Below are 22,395 nucleotides of genomic sequence, written 5' to 3'. Positions count from 1 at the left end.
CTCTCTCTCTTCTTCTGGCACCCCCATAATTTGGATGTTGGTATGCTTGAAGTTGTCCCAGAGGCTCCTTACCCTATCTTCATATTTTTGGATTTTTTCTTTTTGTTTTTCCAGTTGGGTGTTTTTTGCTTCTTTGTATTTCAAATCTTTGACTTGATTCTTGCAATCCTCTAGTCTGCTATTGGATCTCTGTATATTATTCTTTATTTCAGTCAGTGTATGCTTAATTTCTAGTTGGTCCTTTTTCATTTCCTCGAGGATCTCACTAAATTTATCGGCGGTTTCTAGAAGATTCTTGAAAAACCTTATAACCGTGGTTTTGAACTCTATATCCAGTAGTTTGCTTTCCTCCATTTCTTTCATTTGTGACCTGCTTCTTTGTCTTCGCATTTTGGCTGCTTCCCTGTGCTGATAGAGTGGTTTTGTGTGCTAGGTGTCTAAGAGGGCCCAGGGGCTCAGCCTCCCCAATTACCTGAGGTGGACCCTCTTGGTGCACCCCTTTGTGGGCTGTGTGCACAGTCTTGTTGTAGTTAAGCCTTGATTGTTGTTGGTATCACTGGGAGGAATTGACCTCCAGGCCAATTGGCTGTGAGGGTCAGCTGTGTCTACGATGGAAGAACTTCTGTGCTGGAGACACCCTTATGGGGAAAGACTTGCTCCAGTGGGGCTTTGGTGCTCACTTAGTCTAACCCTTGAGTGTGTCCCTTATGGATCTGAGGAGTTGTAATCTGGATGGTCCCACTCTGACCACTGGGTACACTGGCTCTTGGATCTCCAAGGAGGTGCAAATTTAGCCTCTGCCTGAGGCCACCCAGCAGGAGCTAAGGAGAGATCTGCAGATTCCTCTTCTTTGTTTGGGGTTTGGAGGTGCCCAGATGAGGTCCAGCTGTGAAGCAATGCAAGCTGCTGTGGGGCCTTGGGCCTTCTTTTGGAAGTTCTGGGGCTCTCTGACTCAGCTGCAGTTTGTTAGGTAATTTTAGATTGCAATGAGCCAGGCCATTCATATGCAAGAGCCTCTTGTGCACAGTTTGGGTGGGGCGGGGTCTCAGGAGCAAAAAGCTATGGCTGATCCTCAGCCCTGCCCTAAGAGGCCCCTGGGTCTGAGTGTCCCATGGTAATTGCTGCAAGCACCTCTAAGAGAAAGCCGCCCTCAAGTTCCACCCGAAGCCAGACAGTCCAGTTTCTCCCCGTATGAGTATGGGTCCCCAGAGTCTCATCCGGAACTGGAGTTCAAGCAGTCGGGAGCTTGCGTCTCCCTCCCAATTGAAAAAGACAACTGCGTCCTCAGCCAACCCTTTCTGCGCACGCGTCCTCAGCCAGCCCTTTCTGCGCACGCGCCTCCATACCACCGCACTTTACTTCTGCACCTCCTCTGAGTCTCAGTGTGCTTTTCTCTTCCCTTCTAGTTGTAGAATTTCCACTTAGCCAGCCTTCCTGTGGTTCTGGATGATGTCCGTTTTGTCTTTTAGTTGTAGTTTTAAAGTGGTTGTGCAAGGCAGCAATTTCAGGTGTTTACCTATGCCGCCTTCTTGGTTTCTCCTCTATTTCTTTATTTGTCTATGACTTCTCCTGCCTAGAGCATTCTCATTCCTTAAGACTAGCTCAAACCTCACTTCATCCTCAACAAATACTTCCTATGCCTTTTGCTAGGTGCTAAATATAGAAAAATAAATAAATAAAATAAACTCATTTTCCTAAGAGAAGGCAGCATAACAATTTGTAGAGCAATGGGCTGAATTCTAGGTTGCTCTTAGTAAAAGTGTGTCTTGCACAAATCACACGACCTCTTCTAGGCCTTGGTGTCCGTATCTCTAACTTAAAGAGAAATAAATTTATTCCATTAGGTTGATGTGAGGATTAAGTAAAGAAAGGCAAGTAAAGCACTCTGCTTAGCACATAGTAAATGGCATCTATTAAGGAGCTTTTGAACAGTAGAGATATTGCACTATAGGAGGGAACAGCAACATCTAGAAAAAAAAGAGAATATATGGTATTTGTGGGAAACGGAAAACAGGTTCCTATGTCTAAGGCAAAGGACAAGGCCTTAAATGAGGGGCCTTAGTAGAAAGCAAGAGCAGAAAAGTGTATGTGTAAAGTGGGGTGGGGAAATTATAAATGGGACTGCTATGATGAGATATGGGTTACTGATTACCTTATACCAGAATTGTGCTGGCAAAGCACAATTGTGCTGCAGTTGATGCAACTGCAGATCATTAATAAGTGCATAGTGACAAAAGAAATTTGCTCTTTTTTGCCAAAACCGGTTTGGCTCAGTGGATAGAGCGTCAGCCTGCGGACTGAAAGGTCCCAGGTTCGATTCCGGTCAAGGGCATGTAACTTGGTTGCGGGCACATCCCCAGTGGGAGGTGTGCAGGAGGCAATTGATCGATGTTTCTCTCTCATCGATGTTTCTGACTATCTATCCCTCTTCCTTCCTCTCTGTAACAAATCAATAAAAATATATTTAAAAAAAAAAAAGAAATTTGCTCTTTTTGTTTGTTTAATTGTAAAGACAGAGGTGGGCCATGAGAATACTCTAAGCAGAGATTTGCTTTTTGAAAAACAACTCTGTGTGTAGTGAAGAGGATGAACCACGCTGACTGGTTAGGTAAAACTTTCCCACAGGACTGAGCAGCCTGAGTTTAGAAGTGGAGAAAGAAGGTGGTCTGACAGGTCTGGGCTTGACGCATGGCAGATTGAAATGATGAACCAATGTTTAAGAATAGAGAGGGAAGAAAGTAAACCTGTACAGGGGATATAGGAGAAAAAGGAATCACCAGGAAACCAGAGGCCTGGATGAGGATGGAGAACAGGTACAGTATGAATGAGGAAGAGTTCCCTCATCACACTAGGCCAGCCGTGGGCAAACTACAGCCCATGGGCCGGATCCGGCTGTTCTATCCGGTTCTCTTGCTCTCCCCTCCGCTCCTTTACTTTGAATTTATATTAGTTCACACAAACACTCCAACCATGCTTTTGTTCAGGCCCTCCGGTCCAGTTTAAGAACCCATTGTGGCCCTCGAGTCAAAAAGTTTGCCCACCCCTGCACTAGACCATAGTGAATTTCTCCTTTGAATTCTATTAGCAATTACTATTTGGATAATTTACTGAGAGGCTACTTAAAACTATCTTATGATATCTCTTCTATTCTTGTCTTGAACTGTTATTTAACTTTTCTTAATATTTATGTCTTGTCTCCCCATTTAGACTCTATTTCCTCTAGATATGCAATGTGGAGTCAAGTCCTTCAAGGATCAGCTATGTGGTTCAGAAAATATCTGTTCACCTAGGTAACTGTTATTCATAGTGAAAATCAGGTGAAATAACTAAGAATTTTAATGCTATCAACAACAAAAATAAACCCTCTTTCCCTGATCTTTCCAAAGTAAACTCTCCTTTTTCTGTTCAAGCATGACACAATAATCATAGAAAAACAATTGCGCCCCCCCCCTTTTTTTGAGATAGAGATAGAGAGAGAGAGAGAGAGAGAGAGAGAGAGAGAGAAACCAATTGATTGCTTCCCACACTCACTCCAACCGGGGATCAAACCTGCAACCTGGGTATGTACCCTGACTGGGAATCGAACCCGCCATCTTCTGGTATACAGGACAGTGCTCAACCAACTGAACTATACTGGCCAAAGCATGCACTTATTTACTTATGAGTCTGTTTTATCCCCTAGTTGGGGAGCCCTAGAGAACACAGATGATACTATATTCATCTTTGTTGCCCTAGAGCTCAATATAGTGCCTAACACATAGTAAGTACTCAGTTAATAAATATAAGCCAAAATGAAATCATCCAATTTCCAAACATGTATTAAGTCTGTCGTGTAAATTATGCTTCGCTAACGTTACAGTGATAATCATTTTGCAATATATAAGGATATCAAATCAATACATCATACACCTTAAACTTACAAACTGATGTTACATATCAATTTTATCTTTTAAAAATGCATTTTTATTCATTTCAAAGAGGAAGGGAGAGGGATAGAAAAATCAATGATGAAAGAGAATCATTGATTGGCTGCCTCCTGCATGCCCCCTACAAGGGATCAAGCCTGGAACCTGGGCACAGGCCCTTGATTGGAATCGAACCCGGGACCCTTCAGTCTGCAGGCCTACACTCTATCCATTGAGCCAAACTGGCTAGGGACAATTATATATTAACTAGAGGCCCAGTGTATGAATTCGTGCACAGGTGGGGTCCGGCCAGCCAGGCCCCAATAGGTGGGTTGGGGCAGGGCCTGTCAGGAGGAAAAGACGGCGGGAGGTTGGCCGGCCTGCCTGCCCCAACTGGGGCCTGATCAGGGCTAGGCCAGCTGGGAGGAGGGGCTGCAGGCGATTGGCCAGCGGGCCTCTCCCCCAGTTGGGGTGGTAGGGGCTGATCAAGGGTGGGGCCAGCCATGGGGAGACGGGCCATGGGTGGTTTACTGGCCAGCCCTGCCCCTGATCAGAGTGGGGGGGATGATTGGGGGTGGAGCTGGCTGGGGGAGGGGCCGCGGGCCAATCAGCGTGATGCGAGCCCATCCGGGGCAGGGGCTGCAGGAGGTTGGCCAGCCGGCCCTGCCCCCTATTGGGGTGGGAGAGGCCGATCAGGGGCGGGGCTGGCTGAGGGGAGGGGCTGCGGGAAGTTGGCTGGCCAGCCACCCCCCGCCCGTCATTGGGCCAGTTCACTGGCCACAGTGTGCGTCATAGTGACCGGTCGTTCTGGTAGTTATGGTGTTCTAGTCGCTGGCTTTTTATATATGTAGACTAGAGGCCCGGTGCATGGATTTGTGCACTGGTAGGGTACCTCAGCCTGGCCTGCACCCTCTCGCAATCTGGGACCCCTTGGGGGATGTTGGACTGCCTGTTTTGGCCCGATCCCTGCAGGGTGCACCGGGCCTCTAGTATGCATATAAGATCTTTGGTTACTCTCTTCCCACCCCCCCTCCTCCCCCTTTCCCTCTGAGATTCATCAGTCTGTTCCATGTTTCCATGCCTGTGCATTGAGCATCTGCCCACTGGTGGTCAGTGCGCATCATAGCTACCAGTCAAACGGTTGCTTAGGCTTTTATATATATAAAGCTGGGGGGGAAAAGACATTATGCTTAGCATTGTAATGAGGTGTCACTAGGTATTAAATTGTCCCCTTCAATCCTATATAATAAAAGTCTAATATGCTTAAGTGTCGGACAGTTCTTTCAACCATTAAACCAGTCACTATGATGCACACTGATCACCAGGGGGCAGACGCTCCGACTGGTAGGTTAGCTTGCTGCTGGGGTCTGGCCAATCGGGACTGGGCAAGGCAGGCCCTGGAGCCCTCCCACAGTCCCTCCCCGGCCTGGCCTGTGCCCTCTCACAATCCAGGTCCCCTTGGGGGATGTCGGAGAGCCAGTTTCAGCCCGATCCCTGCAGGCCAGGCCGAGAGAACCCGCCTGGTGCATGAATCTGTGCACTGGGTCTCCAGTATATGAAATAAAATGAATTGGTCTAAAAGAAACAACAGAAAAAGCATTATAGATGCCAATGTGCTGAATGAAAGAAATAAGATTGAGAGGCTAAATGATATTAAATCAGATCTGGCCCTTTTCCCTTCTCTTTTTCTCCTCTCCAGTGCATGGGCCATCTTATCTTACCCCTTCTCTCTAAAATAAACCCACAACCACAACCACAACCACAACCACATCCACATGCAACTTTTTTTGGCTAAGTGTTAATGCATAAGTTTATTGATTATGGACAAGAGGGCTAAAAATACTCTGAGGCAGAGATAACAGAACTAGGCTGTCCTTTAATATAGCAAAGAAGGTGGATTATACCAACTTGTTACCATAAGTATAAACAAAAGGAAATGAAATATAATACAGATTTTAATAACTAAGATGCTGATTAGTGGAAATAAAGGTCAAGTCAGCTGTTATTGTAAGGCAACTCATTTTATCTTTATGTTCATGTCCCCTTGATTTCTTGGCGGGGAGGGGGAGTACTGTCTTACAGAGATATCAGAAAAAGTTGCTGCCAAGCCATCTTCTAACTTACTCATCTCCTAGATCACCTTAACAGGCTTCTGACATGCATGTTTCATAAAACATACATGGCTTGAGAAAAACTTAGATTAACAGAAAACATTTCTCTACATAATTACAGGATAAGCACAGAAGTTCCAAAACAAAATATGAAAATCAAGAAACAATTTTTAAAAAGAGATTTGGAACTAAATATTGGCTCTAAAAGCCAACGTGTTTATTATAATAGTACTAGAGGCCCAGCATGCACGAAATTGTGCGTGAGTAGCTCACTTCCGCTTGCCTCAGCTGGCCACCCCACCCTCTGCCACTAGAGCTCATGCCCTGCCCTCCACTGCTCATAGCTCTCCACCGCTAGTAGCTTGTGCCCCACAGCATCATGGCCACAGGCCTTTTATTAGTATAGACCAGAACTAGCACTATCATGGTGATGGGTGCAGCAGCTCCCCCAGTTACTAAGAGCTTACTCAGTGCCAGGGATGGAGTTCTTTATTTATTTCTCATTTAATCATTATTGTAACCCTTTGAATTTGATAATAATACATAACCACATACTATACTGTCCAGGTTTACCTATTTCATTACATTTTACCTTAAAACAAATCAGTGTCAAAAAAACAACACACCCTTAGAAAATAACTTTAAAAACGGAGTGAGATGTTACTTTGAAACAGTCTTTTTTCCCCCTTAAACTTATATCTTATATACACACACAAAATGTTTTCAGGATCACTACCAATGAGCAGAATTTAGTAGACATTACAATTCTAGTAAGCCTCCTAAAATAGCCCTTTGAGGTTGATGCAGTTTTCCTGTATTAAGTGAATTAGCCTAGATTCATTACTGCTAGAATAATCACTTTAAATTCTGATTAAGGGATATGCAGGACCACTCCAGACAAACTGCCAAGTCAGCAGCAACCTCAATCTTCCAGGAAAGCCTCCGAGAATTCTATACTGGTAAATTCTATACTGGCTCTAGGGTAGGGATGGGGAACATCTGGCTCTTAGGCAGTTTAAGGCCCTCAAAATCATCTCATCTGGCCCTGCCAAGGCATTAGGGGTCAGTTAAATGTTTGACCAAATATAGCAGGCTAATTTTTAAGTTGATAATGTTGTATGGCCCTCGAATGATGTTATAAATATCCAAATGGTCCTTGGCAGAAAAAAAGCTCCCCCTTCCCTGCTCTAGGGAAAGCCCTTTTTATTTACAGTGTAGCTAATAAACAGTTTATCAAAGCAACTTTTAAGATAAAAGCAAATTTGATAAAATATATATTTTAAATTAATTTAAGAAAAATAATATTTAAAGCAACTCTTAGGAAGGAAAATAAAGAAATCCGATTACTTTTTATAAAAAAAATCTGATTTAAAAAACCCTCTATAGTTTTGCTCTATTTTGATGGATACCAGGTACTTATGTTAAAATATTAAATTCATTCTTCAGAGAAATCCTTAGCAATGTTTTTGTGACTAGTGTAACAATGACTTTTTTTTTTTTTTTTTTAAATATATTTTATTGATTTTTTACAGAGAGGAAAGGGAGAGGATAGATAGCTAGAAACATCGATGAGAGAGATACATCGATCAGCTGCCTCCTGCACACCCCCCACTGGGGATGTGCCCGCAACCAAGGTACATGCCCTTGACCGGAATCGAACCCGGGACCCTTCAGTCCGCAGGCCGACGCTCTATCCACTGAGCCAAACCGGTTCCGGCACAATGACTTTTAATACACTTTGTATTGAATGGTCTCACATCTTTGTATGAATGTTCTTTAACTCATGATATCTGATTTTAAAAAAATCAGTTTACTCCTGGGCTTATAAACCCCATTTTCTTTTAGTTTTAGTATCTACATTTCTAATGCCTCTTGATTATAAAAAAAATTACGGTAAGAAAAATGCTCAATGAAATCTTTTTAGAGACTATGATTTATTGCAGTTATCTGATTATTTTTTAAAGGCACAGCCTCAAGAAAATTGAAGGAACTTTCGATCTGTAGTTACATAAAAAATTACACTTTTCAATTGTAACAAAAACACAATCTTTTGCATACTTGCAGGATAAAGTACATAAAGATAACCTACCAACAAACTCATTACAATATCAAATAATAAACTGCCAATTGTAACAAAAAAAAGTGTATTTGCTTGAAAAAATAACAAGAATATGTTTCATTTTATTTAAGCCATATTTTGGAAAACAATATTATAAATGTTCAAAGGCAATTTCTACTATAAAGAACCCAACTTTTAAATTTATTTGTACAGCAGAGGTAATGCCAAAGTTACTTTTTTGCAGATTTAAATTTATTTGAATTGTTTAAAATGCCACTTGCATTCTTATTAAGCACCATGAGCAGTTTCATGTTAAAGTCAGAAGTCTTGTTACTGCAAATCTGATCTTGAACAGAAAGAGCACTAGAAAAATGCATTAGTACTTATTCAGTTCTCAGAGAATGATAAATTTCAACAGTAGTCCATTAATACTCTAACAGGCAAGCCATAAAACTTTATATTAACTATTTTTTATATATTATTACTTGAGACAGATTCAATTCTCTCTATCTCCGTGCGCCAGTAGCTCTCTGTGGGGCCTGGCCACTCCACGCCCACTGCCCAGAGGCTCTCCGTGGCCCAGAGGCCCATCCACGCCCCAGCCTGACCAGAGGCCCATCCACAGCTGGGCGCAGAACGCTTGCCTCATCGCCGGGGTGACGACGCAAGCATTCCCCACCCCCTCCCTCCTCTCGCTCAGTGCCCACTGCCCAGAGGCCCTCTGCGGCCATGGCGACGAGGCAAGCATTCTGCCAGGCCACTCACGCTGCCCGCTCTCAGTGGCCACCCCCCTGGGACTGGGGGACTCTAGCGGGGCTGAGAGGACTGGGTGCTGCCATCTTGTGGCTATGGGCGCTGCCATATTTGTGATGGAGTGACGGTTAATTTGCATATTACCCTTTTATTAGATAGGATATATTTTATTGATTTCAGAGAAAAAGGGAAAGGGAGAGAGAGAGAGATAGAAACATCAGTGATGAGTGTCACTGATCGGTTGCCTCCTGCATGCCCCACACTAAGGATTGAGCCCGCAATCTGGGCATGCATGTGCCCTGACCGGGAATTGAACTGTGACCTTCTGGTTCATAGGTTGACGCTCAACCACTGAGCCATGCTGGCCGGGCAAGATCCAATTCTTATAGTTTATAAAATATAATTTATATTGTTTAATATATATTTTTTGGTAAGTACAATGAAATTAGTGAGCATATTAATTTAAGTGTAGTAATTAAAAGCAGGGTTCAAATTCAAGCTCTTTCACTTATCCTAATATATAAAACCCAGGGTCTGCAATGACCGAAGGCTCCACTGACCAGAAGTCAGTCCTGCAGTCAGTGCTGGGTTGCTGTGGCTGGGTTGCCATGATCAGCCTTTGCCTCTCTCTTTCTCTCCGGGCCTGGCCAGCAGCTGCATCTCTCTTTCTCTCCGGGCCTCCGTGGGGGCTGCTGATCAGCTCCACCTCTCTGATCAGGCCCGGAGATGCTGACTGGCATACAAACCAACCAATCAGAACCAAATCTGGGTGAACCGGGAGGAGCCAATGGCTGCCTAGGAGGTGGAGCTTTTGACGCTGACTGGCACAGAAACCAACCAATCAGAACCAAATCTGGGTAAAGTGCGAAGGCAGAACCTAAGGTGGGGGCTGAGGAGGGGTTTTAAGGGCAACAGCTGTTTGTGGTAAGGTGTAAGAAAGTGGTTCAATTTTTTAATGACCAGTCTGGCAGTATAGTGCATATGGATGGCTATCAGTCCAGATATAGGGATTATGTATTTTTGTCTGCCAAGAGCATCTCCTCCTGCTGAAAAAGGCTCCCCCCACATTTAAGCAATCCTATCTTATATAATCTATCTATACTAATAAAAGGGTAAAATGCTAATTAGACTGGGTCGACCGGCCATTGTCCGGACTCCTGACTTCCTTCCGGACAAAGCCATGGTGGTGGGGGCCGAGGCAGAGAGGCAGTTGGGGGCGAGATCAGGCTTGCAGGGGAGGCAAGTTGGGGGCAACCAGGCTGGCAGGGAAGGGCAGTTGGGGGCAAGATCAGGCTGGCAGGGAAGGGCAGTTGGGGGCAAGATCAGGCTGGCAGGGGAGAGCAGTTAGGGCGAGATCAGGCCATTGGGGAGGGCCGTTGGGGGTAACCAGGCCGGCAGGGGTGGGCAGTTGGGGGTGAGATCAGGCTGGCAGGGGAGAACAGTTGGGGGCGAGATCAGGCCAGTAGGGGAGGGTAGTTATGGGCAATCAGGCAGGCAGGCAGAAGCAGTTAGGGGCAGTCAGGCAGGCAGGCAGGTGAGCAGTTAGGAGCCAGAGGTCCCAGATTGTGAGAGGGATGTCTGACTGCCCGACATCCCCCAAGGGGTCCCCAATTGGAGAGGGTGCAGGCTCGGCTGAGGGAACCCCTCCTCCCCCCGCACGAATTTTGTGCACTGAGCCACTAGTCTATAATAAAAAACGTGTAATATGCTAATTACACCGGTCGTGCTTCCGGACGGAGCCGGGGCTGTGAGGGAAGCCCGGGTCCCGAGTGCCAGAGGGAAGCCGGTGCTGGCAGCTCGGGGGAGGAAGGCCTACTTTTGCATGAATATCGTGCATCGGGCCTCTAGTTAAGGTTATATATGATCTTGGAGAAATTGCTTATCTTTCTATGCCTCAGTTTCATCATCTATTGAGAAGAAAAAATAGTAGTACCTATCTCATAAGGCTAGTGTGATGATTAAAAGCAGTTAATCTTTATAAAGAACTTAACATAATGCCATACACATTATTCAATAACTGTGTGCTATTATTATAGCTGTTCTGGGTTTTCTTGTTGAATGCAACAAATGCCAAATTCTCTTCTCTTGTTGGGGCTCAGTTTATAAGTCAAAGGGGACAATGAAAATAGCTTATTAGAGCATAGTAATGATTTCTAACCTACCAGTTACCTGATTTATTATGATATTTTTACTTTTTTGTGCTTATAACAATTAAAATTAGATGCATAAAAAACAATAAGAACTGGAGATTACCTACCTGTGCAGCTCTTCTGTTTTGTCTTCAGTTGGACCTACTATTAGTAAACAATGGCGAAGGACAGCTGCCATGACACGGAACTGATGAGAATCACTCTATGGCACATAAAAAAGAGGGGGAAAAAATTAGAGATTGAATGCCTTAATGGAGTCTGGTACATCACTACATCCCTGGGAATTTATTATGGTCTATCTGCCCTTCAAAACAGTCATTCTTATCCCATACATAAAGAGGGCATAGTCATTCTCACATCAATAGCTACAGCCACCTCCAGAAATAGCTGAAACCAGTAGTTGTTGATCTAGCCACTCCCTTGCAGGGGTGGGGAACCTTTTTTCTGCCAATGGCTATTTGGATATTTATAACACCATTCAAGGGCCATACAAAATTATCAAATTAAAAATTAGCCTGCTATATTTGATCAAACATTTAATTAACTGACCCCTATGCCTTGACAGGGCCAGACCAAATGATTTTGAAGGCATTATACTGCCTAAGGGCTGGATGTTCCCCACTCCTGCCTTAGAACATGTCAGGCAAAGAGAGATAGGATCAGCATCCATGCATTACCCACTCACTGTTTCACCCTAAGACCAATTCAACTAGGGATCTTTTGCATTTCTAGAAAAGCCTAGATTATTTTGTTTGACAGTATATTGTTCCAGATTACCAGTCATTGAAAAAGTTCATACAGATGTAATGCTATCAGATATTTCAGGAACAGGTTGTACATCCTTAATAAAAATATCTCATCTCTTAACTTTCTAAAGTAATGGATTAAGATCTATAATCTATCGACTTTATTTTAATGAATCATCTTAATCTCCTAGTTCCTCCAAATCTTGCTAAGTTTCCCCAGAGTTACCAGCAAGTTATGAAAAACAGGTGACCTGAGTTTAATCTATTTTTCCCATGTTTACTTATTGGTAGTGGTGTTAAAGACAGTAGGAAATAAGCTAAGCTTGAAATAATCACTTGGTTTACTACCTTATTTTTAGTGAGATCTTGGGTCACTACAATTTCTATAATTACCTACATCAAGATCCTATCTTCTTCCAGAATTTTAGTAATTAAGAAGACATAAAATTAATGAGAATTATGATAGCAATTCCAGATATACTATACTTCAGAAAGACTACTTCAAAACTACTGAAAAATTCAGTATATATATATATATATATATATATATATATATATATATATGATTTAAAGTCTATATGAAGTGGAATATGCTCACATATTATACACATATACCCTATATTCAGATATATAACTCAGCCCTTTCTAGGAAGAATGTCTCTTATAAAATCTAACAAGCAGTAGGGCACACTTTCATTATTCATAATGCAGATGACAATATTTTAAATATAACACTATCGTGGGTAGATGCAGTGGCATAATAGAAAAAGCACTGCACTTGGTGTCAGGTGTTTAGGTTGTGACCTTAAGACAAATCATATAGCTTCTTTGAGTCAAAGCTTCCCCACATGCATCTCCAAAAACATGAGGTAGGTAGGGTTATGAAAGAATTAAAGAAGATGAAATACATGAAAGTGCTCAGTATTTTCCTTTTAAAATATGCTTTTATTGATTTTAGAGAGAGAGGAAGGGAAACATCAATGAGACAGAAACATTGATCAGCTACCTCCTACATGCTCCTACTGGGAATCCAGCCTGCAACCCGGGCATGTGCCCTGAATGGGAATCAAAACGGTGACCGTCTTGGTGTATGGGATAATGCTCAACCAACTGAAGGTGCTCAATACTTTCAATGAAACATTTGAAGATGAGGAGCAAGAATGAGGGAGAAAGGAAACAACAAAAAGTGAGATTGATAGAGCTGAAATGAGTGATATTGAAATAACTGTGTGGTGGTGAAACAGGGAAGACTAAAGGAGAAAAGGGATCAGTGGAATGCCAGAGACATGAAGGCTGGCAGGGTTGGAATGAATGCTGTCCCTTTTGCCATCCATCTTCAAATGCTTGAGTCAAAATTCTCTAATATGTAAATACTAGAGGCCCAGTGCACAAAATTTGTGCATGGGGAGGGGGTCCCTCAGCTTGGCCTGCACCCTCTCCAATCCAGGACCCCTCGGGGTATGTCTGACTGCTGGTTTAGGCCCAATCCCGGGAATGAGGCCTAAACCGGCAGTTGGACATCCTTCTCACAATCCGGGACTGCTGGCTCCTAACCGCTTGCCTGCCTGCCGGCCTGATCGCCACATAACTGCTCCCTGCCAGCCTGATGGCCCCCAACTGACTTCCCCTGCTGATCTGATTCCCCCTAATCACCTCTGCCTTAGCCCCCACCACCGTGGCTTTGTCTGGAAGGAAGTTGGACGTCCGGAAGATGTCCGGTCACCCGGTCTAATTAGCATATTACCTTTTATTAGTATAGATACTTTTATTTACCCCAAATTACACCAAGCACAATGAAATGCATGCAAAACTCATCTATTACTTAATTTAATCACATTTTCCTTGGTTTGAAAATTAACTGGGAATTCACTTCCTTTTAAACTAATTTTCCTTTATTCTAAATATCATAGGCTTTTGCAAAACTACTCTTTTTGATTTTTCCCTTATTTGCAACTGTAAACTCCAGATCCTACTTCCTGCTATCCCATTTCCTCCTGTCCCAATTTTCATAACACCAATCCCCAAGTTGTACCTTATATTTGCCATACCCTCTTTTATAATAAATCCACTAAATCCTATTTCTCCACTCAAAACAACTACTGAAGTCCCTGATTGTTGCCTCCACTCTTGGCATCGGATTCCTTTGAGACTCTAGGTCTCAACTGAAATCTTCTTAGAGAAGCCCCTTCTTTGACCTTATCTAAAGTAGATTCTTTCCTTCATTATTTTCTATCACTACATCTTGTTAGAATTTTTTTCATGAAATCATAATTTGTAATTCCACATGATTATTTACTTGCATATACATGGTCTTCTCCACTAACCTATTACCTTCATAAGTTTAGAGGGCATGTATATAATAGGTGTTCAATCAATTTTTAAAATTTAGTGATTTTGAGAGAGAGGAAGGAAGAGAGAAAGAGAAACATCAATTTGTTGTTCCACTTATTTATGCATTCTTGTATGTGCCCTGACCAGGGATCAAACCCACAATCTTGGCGTATTGGGTTGACGTTCTAACCAACTGAGCTATTCGGCCAGGGCTCGATTATTTTTCATATAAATGGTAAAAAACAAAACAAAACAAAATGTGCCCAAATTATAAGTGTACATCTAGATCAATTTTCACAAAATGAGCACATTCATATAATTAACACAAAAATGATGCAATGCTAAGATTAAGATACCCAGAATTCCCTCTTGGCTCCTTCCAATGATATTCCTCCACTACTCAATGGTAATCCTAATGTCTCACATCACAGGTTTGTAGTTTTGTTGTCACTAAACCTTATATGAATGGAATCATAAAATACATACTCCTTTGTATCTGTTTGTGAAATTCATCCATGCTGTTGCGTGTAGGTATAATTTGTTCAGTTCATTGCTTGAGAGCAGTGCTATTTGCAGTGCAGTTTGTGAACCACTGCTTGTCTACACCCTGTTTGCCACGAATCTGCAATGCCATGAGTACAGAAGATGCATGTGAGCATTTAGAAATTCCTGAGCAGTTTGATATTGTGTGCAATATATTATGTAAGAGTTTCATTCTGATAGCTAGGGGGGAAATCTGGTCCTTTACCACAGTTAGGTTAAGAAAACACTGCTGCATACAATGAATACATTACAATTTACTTATCCATACTACTCTTGATGAACATTTGGGTTATTTCCAGGCTGGGATTATATTGAAGAGTGCTGCTATGAACATACTTCTTTACATGTCATTTGGTATGCTGGGTCACAGGCATATACATATGTGAAGCTTTAGAAGATAGTGACTGCCAAACAGTATTTCAAAGTGTTTAAACCAATTTATACTCTCACCAGTTTTCTACAGCTGCCAACACTTGGTATTGTTAGCCTATTTAATTTTAGTCATTCTTGTGTGCAGTGTCTCATGGTTTTATTATGCATTTTCCTGATGAACACCTTTTCATATGTCTTTTGGTCATCTGAACAGCTCTTTAGTAAAGGGCCTGTTCAAGCCTTTTGCCTATTTTTCTATTGGGTTAACTGACTTTATTTATATGGATTTGTAGGAGTTTTTAATGTATTCTGGATAAAGTCCTTTACTGCGTATATGTGTTGCAAATATCTTCTTCCACTTGGTGGCTTACCTTTTTACTTTCTTCTCTTGATGGACTCAATTGTCAACTTCTCCTCTATGGTTTGATCTTTATTTTGTCCTGTTTTAGAAATCTTTGCCTATTTAAGAAATGTTTGACTTGTTTAAGATAAAGTCATGAAGATAATCTTCTGTTTTCTTCTAAGAGCTTGATTATTTTGCCTTTTATATTTAGTTCCCTTATCCACATTGAAACAATTATTTGTGACTGGTACAAGGTAGAGATTCACATTTGTTTTTCCCATACAGCCACACAACTGCAATTTATTAAAAAGCTCACCTTCCTTCCACTGTACTTCAATGTTACCTATATCATAAATCAGTTGACTGCATATGTGTAGGTTTGTTTCTAGACTTTTTATTTGACTCTGCAGTCTAGGTCTCAACAATATTTGTTGAATGAGTGCTATCATTTAAGAAGTATTATATAACAAAGGTTAGAGTGAACACTATTTCCTTCTGTTATTTATTTTTTTTTTTTAATCCTCACCCAAGGATATTTTTCCATTGATTTTTGAGAGAGTGGAAAAGAGAGGAAACGATAGAAGCGTTGTTGCTAGAGAAACACATCAATTGGTTGTCTCCTGCATGTGCCTGGACCAGGGTCTGGGCCAGGAAGAGCCAGCAACTGAGGTATGGGCCCTTGACCAGAATCGAACCCAGGACCCTTCATTCTGCAGATCGACGCTCTATATACTGAGCCAAACCAGCTAGAGCCCTACCGGTATTATTGCTTATTTTGCTGTGTGATTTTTCCATAAACAATTTAAACTCTCTGATCTTTATTTAGTGTCTTCATTTCTCAAATGGGGTTAATGTTCCTATCTCAGAAGGATGATAGAAGGTTTGAAAATAATCTATACTAATAAAAGCCTAGGTGGTCCTTGCGCCCTCATGCATGATGTTGTCACAAGATGGCCTCCACAAGATGGCCACCACAAGATGGCCACGTGCACAATGAAGGCGGGTCCCAGCGGAGGAGGCAGGTCTCAGGAGGGGAGGACAGTTGTGGGCGATCAGGCTGGCAGGGGAGGGCAATTGGGGGCGATCGGGCCAGCAGGGAGGGCAGTTGGGGGCAATCAGGCTGGCAGGGGAGCAGTTAGGGGGTGATTAGGCTGGCACGCAGAAGTGGCTAGGGGCAATTAGGCAGGCAGGCAGGCGAGCGGTTAGGAGCCAGCAGTCCTGGATTGTGAGAGGAATGTCCAACTGCTGGTTTAGCGGGATCGGGCCTAAACCGATAGTCGGACATCCCCCAAGCAGTCCCAGATTGGAGAGGGTGCAGGCCAGGCATAGAGACACCCCCTATGCACAAATTTCGTGCACCGGGCCTCTAGTTACTCTTTATAAAACATTATACAAACCCAGTTTATACAACTGTCATTTGCTTGCTTCATGATTTTAGTTTTGATATCTTTAGGGAATCAATATTCTTTCCTCTGATATCATACTATCTCCAAAGGTTGTGAAGGAAAAGAAGTCTCTAAGGACAAAGGGAGGAAAAAGAGAGAGAAAGCCAAGTAGGTTTGTTGTGAAAATGAAAATGAGATGACAAAACTCAGGAAATTCTTTGGATTTCTTTATATAGCCTGTATTTCTTAATGTAGATTCTGGTGTACTGTTGCTTTTTTTCTCATGTGCAAACTGTAGAAGATTTCACTTTTGTTTGGTAAAGGTACCAATTTCTTCACACCTTTTAATTCAGAGCTTTAACTGATCTCATCAATGCCTGAGAGAAAGTCTAAAGGGAGAATACTTCACATTAATGAGTCCTAATCTGGTTTTGTTATCTCAGTGTAGTTCTAATTTACTTCGATAAAATTTAGGAAATTTGTCCTATATAAATTCAATTTCAACTCTAGAAAAAGTGAAACATACAAACACATACAAACACAGGTGTGCACAAATGCATTAAACATTTTACTTGGAAATATTTCAGGTAGTTTTTCATCCTATGTTTTACTCTGGCCCTTTTGCTTACCTCTACCATAGCTATTTGTCCTATTAAATTGTATATGTTCAAAAATCTCTCTCCTTATTTTACATCTACCATGGTGCTGGGCATAAAGTAATAAACACTTTTTTGAATTAACTGACAAAAGGAAATGTTTACAAAATAGAGTGCTGTAATCCCAAAAAGGCTAGAAATCTGCTCATCTAAACAATGTCATTAAATTTTTTAGGCTTCTAGAAAATGTTTTACTAGCTTTGAAAATTCATAAACTTTCATAAATATCATAAACTTTCCTTTCTTCCTGTCAACTTCAAGTGATTTCTCCTATACAGATATCAAACTATATCACATTTTATTGTTCATTAATATTTACTGAACACCTACTTTGTGCTAGGTATGTTGCTTAGTGGAAAGGCTATGCTAATGAGGTCAGACATAATACCCCCAAAGATCTAAAACATATAGCATTTGAAGCAACTGTACATTTCTGAGGTGATTCTTTTTTACTTTCAAGAAAGAAAATACAGAGAACAGTAAATAATGTAACATACAGTTGTATGTCCACCTATGTTTATATGTCTGATTTTCCTATTAGACTGTTAGTTCTTTGAGGTCACTGATGCTTTGTCTTGCATCTTGTGTGCCTAATACAGAACTTGGCACATACGGGGCAATAAATGTTTGTTGAAAAAATGATTGCAAAAAATATGACACAGCTTGAAGGTTTATTTTTACTTAATATCATGTCCTTTTTCTTACATTTCCTTCAAAGCCTCTAAAATAATCATGGAACTAAACTCTTCTGTTGCAGAACTTTTTATCCACAATATAAAATCTAGTTACAACCTAAATTTAAAAAGAAACAGCAATAGCAACAATCAAATGTGTTCTTTTTAAGTGAGGCTGGGGAACATGGAAGCACTGCCCACTCATCCACAGGGGCTACTCCTAGGAACTTTATGGCTTCAAGGAACACATTTTGGAAACCACTACTCTATAAGAACATTTGTTTTGAAAAGAAATCAAGATTTTAAATGACTCAATTTTTGTAAAAAAAAATGTATACGTGTTTCTATTTACACTAGAGGCCCGGTGCACGAAATTCGTGCACGGGTGGCGGGGGTGGGGAGGGGTCCCCTCAGCCCAGCCTGCACCCTCTCCAAACCGGGACATCCCTCTCATAATCCTGGACTGCTGGCTCCAAACTGCTTGCCTGCCTGCCTGCCTGGTCGCCCCTAACTGCCCCCCCAACCCCTGCCAGCCTAGTCGCCCCTCACGGGCCCCAGCCAGCCTGGTCGCCCCACGCAGCCTGTTTGTTCAGTCATTTGGTATTCCCTCACTAACCCCCCTGCCGGCCTGGTCGCCCCACGCAGCCTGCTTGTTCGGTCGTCCCTCACTAACCCCCCTGCCGGCCTGGTCGCCCCATGCAGCCTACTTGTTCAATCGTTTGGTCATCCCTCACTAACCCCCCTGCCGTCCTGGTCGCCCTATGCAGCCTGCTTGTTCAGTCATTTGGTCATCCCTCACTAACCCCCCTGCTGGCCTGATCATAGGCAGCCATCTTTGTGAGGGTATGACAATCAATTTGCATATTACCTCTTTATTATATAGGATATTATACAATGGAGAATGGTTAGAAAGATATACATAAAAATGCAACTAGTGCTTATCTTTGAGTGGTAGATAATTTGTATTTGCTTATTGCTTGTATGCTCTTTTCCCCATGGATTTTCTATAATTAGCATGTATTATTTTTGTAAAAAGAAAAATATTATTTTTAAAGTTAAATTTTAAAGTTGGATTTTTTTTCTGTATAATACATTTTCCATATCCCTTTATTTCAACTGGCATTTTAAAGCATTAACAATTCTTTCAGTATATGCTCAACTGGAGAAAGATGTTTTTCATTTTACAATCAAGGAGATATTAAAACCCAGGTAAATGGACTTTTACTGGCCAAGTTTCTCTGCACTCTTATTATAGATTTTCTTCCTTTTTATTTTATTTTATCAATTTTCTTTATGGTAGGCTGTAGGTATCTCACTAAAAATACTTTATGCTGATTTCTGCATCATTTCACATGCTGTTCGATTTCTGGAAAATGTTCATCCCCTATTCTTCAAATGGCTGAATCATTCTGTCTTCAGATCTCAGGAAAGATTTTCAGAGGTCTGTGACTGTACTGTACTGAGCATTTAACACAATTTAAATTATATATTTGTTCACTTATTTATTACCTGTTTCACCAAAACTGGAATTTCATGAAGGCAGAGATACCTATTATTGTCAATATATTACACAACACCTAGCATAACACCTAGCATAACACCTAGCAATTGTCCATAAATATTTGTTGATAGACTGAATGATTGACTAAATGTTTGCTAAAATTTGAATCTGGGGACTCAAGTGGCTTAACATCGCTTTTCCCACACTCTTGCCTAGATGGATTGGCAAGCTGCTGTTTTCAATACAGTCTAAATTTCTGATACTATATAATAAGCCAAAGTCACATTAATGGGGTACATTTTATAATGGCTGTATCATCTGATCCACAACTCAAAAGAGGCACTAGGTCTGCCGAGATGTCTGCTGCAGGACTACTGATCCTCTCTCACATACCTTTTGGAGAATAAACATTCTATAACACAGAATGTGTATTTGCCACTTCAACATTTTCTAAAGCTTCTTCCAGCCTCACTCATGAGTGCTAATCTCAATTTACTGATATTTATTACATGTCATCCCATACATACTAGTATACTGACATGCAGCCACTGAATTATAAACCCTTTTTATCAGGAATCTGAACAGTGTGAGCTACTATTTTGGGCACAATTTAAATAACAGGGAATCCAACAATGGCAAACCAACAGCCTCAGAAGACCTGTTGCAACTAAATGGAAAATTTAAAAACACCAAAACAAACAGTGTAGAAAAAATAACTATAGAAGGTACCAAATAAGCATAGAGACATAACATTTTAAATACTTCCAAATATTTGGTTTCAAAGCATAAATGGAGCATGTGGGCTTTCCACATTTTTTTCTGCCAAGTCCCAGGAAAAACTGACCATACTATGATCATCTAAAATAGCTGTTAGGACTGATCTTCAAATATTTGGTTTCAAAATATAGACCTATTTGCACTTTAAAACTCAGATGCCTGCACACTACCACTATAGCACTGCACTGAGATAATACTTTCAAAGAACGTTGCTGGCAAAAAGAGATCTTTATTTATGGTAAGAACTGCTTCAAATGGACACAGCAAAATGTTAACCTAAGTCCTAAAGTCAATTGTCAGAAAAAAACATTTGTTCTGGCACCAAAATGCTTTTCTTTTCTTTCTTCTTTTTTAAAGACAGAGGCTTAATTTCACCAGTTATTTAAGGTTAAGGTGAGAGGTTAAATGCGAAATGTTAAGATTCTAGAAGAAAAAAAAGTTTATATCCGCTTCACTTAAAATTGTTGACTTCCTTAAACCAAGTTTCTTATTTAACATATTGTTCTTGTGGATACTCAAATATAAACTATCAAATCTGCCTTACTTTGGGTTGCTGGACAGTCCAAGCCACAGAAAAGGATCTTAGTCTAGAAATAAGTCAAGTGGTTTAAAATAACCGTTCCCATACTCTCATGTAGTTATGCTTGTTTCCTAGGACTGTACAAGCATGGATATCTAGTTGTAGTCCTCCACTTCTGATTGTTATCTAACACTATAAAGTAACACTCTAGGAGACTGGGATGATATGTGATACAGCCTCTTTTACTCTTTTGAGCAGGCATTAATCCTGATTGATCAATTTCAACTGGCTTGATTTGTCTTAATTTTTAAAACGGCAGCCACTGAAAATGCCTATACCTTTTTAAACAACATTGTTTTGTTTTCCTTAAAAATCTTATAATTTAAACCTTGTTCCTGAAAGAGGCATTCTTAAAAAAAAAAAAAAAAGACACATGATAGTACAACTCAGAAAAGGAACTATATTTGGCTTCTTAAAAATAGTGGTCCATCTTCACCCTTACTCTTCTGATAAGTTACACAAATGGAAAGAGTAAGACTTAAAATGGCTAAGAAATTAATCCTGAGTCATACAACTGGGGAACTCAAAATTTTTTCCATTTCCCAACTTAGTATTCCTCCCTTGCAGGCAGCTCTAAGGATGCCCCAGACGAATTAAATCCCACAGTAAATAAAACCCTTCTTAACCTTACCTCTTTATGCACCTTCCAACTGTCTACCGTCACATTGAAGAGAGCTTTGAGGGCCTCAATGGCACAGTCTGTCTCCTGAGGTGAGAGAGGAGGTCCATTATGGTCTATGGCCGATTCATACTCATCGGTCCACTTGATGCTAAAGGCACTTTCCAAGATCTGGGTTAGCAGCGGTAGTCCCTGGAGCTCATAGCGCAATTGTGACCTGATGTCAGTGTGCAAAAGTGACAGGACAAAGAGCAAGCGCAAGTCAAAGCACTTAATGTCATTGATAAACTTTCGGTCCTTGCACTTTCTCAGGAGGTTACAGAGCTTTGCAGCAAGGTTAAGTTCCAGGCTGAGCTGCTGTGCCATCTGACTGTTGAACACTATGTTACACAGACATTTTAATGACTCCACAATAACTGGGAACTCTGACACCTTCTCCAAAGAATCATCCAACTCATTCAGCTTCGCTAGTCGCAGCAGTATCTGCATATTTTCCTTGGTTGTTACAGGAACTAAAATCTTTTTGTCTCTGGAGAGAATGCGGAGAACTTCCAGGCAGGACACTTGACATGTTGTTGGGACGTCCTTTACAAGGACTTTAAATATCCCTTCGCAGAGTTTCTGGAAAATAAGATTGAGAATGCAAAAATCATTATTTGGCTTAAAACAGACTGTTTCTCTAGCAATGTATTTAATAGCAGTTCAAGATCTGACTAGAAAGGCTTTTATTATTTTAAAATAAAAAAATGTTAGAACTGAAAGAGACCTTATATTTGGTATACTTCTTTCATTTTACAGATATGGAAGTTGAGGACTAGAGAGGTTACGTTGATTGTACTGAGCCAGAGTGAATTAGTGGGGTAGTAAGAGCTAGAGTATGGATTTCCTAA

General features: G+C 41.2%; 1 protein-coding gene across 7 annotated transcripts in view; it reads right to left on the bottom strand.

The window, feature by feature from the left end:
* Positions 1-22,395, bottom strand: part of RIC8B (RIC8 guanine nucleotide exchange factor B) — a 113,144-nt gene that overhangs the window by 55,944 nt on the left and 34,805 nt on the right. For all 7 annotated transcript variants that reach the window (XR_013960232.1, XR_013960233.1, XR_013960234.1 and 4 more), the window contains exons 3-4: positions 21,518-22,126; positions 11,086-11,180 (exon numbers count right to left, since the gene is read on the bottom strand). Coding sequence is in view for 3 of the 7 variants with exons in the window: in XM_080662090.1 (XP_080518216.1) it covers positions 11,086-11,180; positions 21,518-22,126 (704 nt within the window). In the remaining 4 variants the exon portion in view is untranslated. The remainder of the gene's footprint in view (positions 1-11,085; positions 11,181-21,517; positions 22,127-22,395) is intronic.

Source organism: Plecotus auritus, assembly GCF_963455305.1.
Source record: "Plecotus auritus genome assembly, chromosome: 3".
NCBI classification, from domain to species: domain Eukaryota; kingdom Metazoa; phylum Chordata; class Mammalia; order Chiroptera; family Vespertilionidae; genus Plecotus; species Plecotus auritus.
Note: the sequence above shows the minus strand (reverse complement) of the source record. Positions and strands in the feature narration are given on the sequence as shown.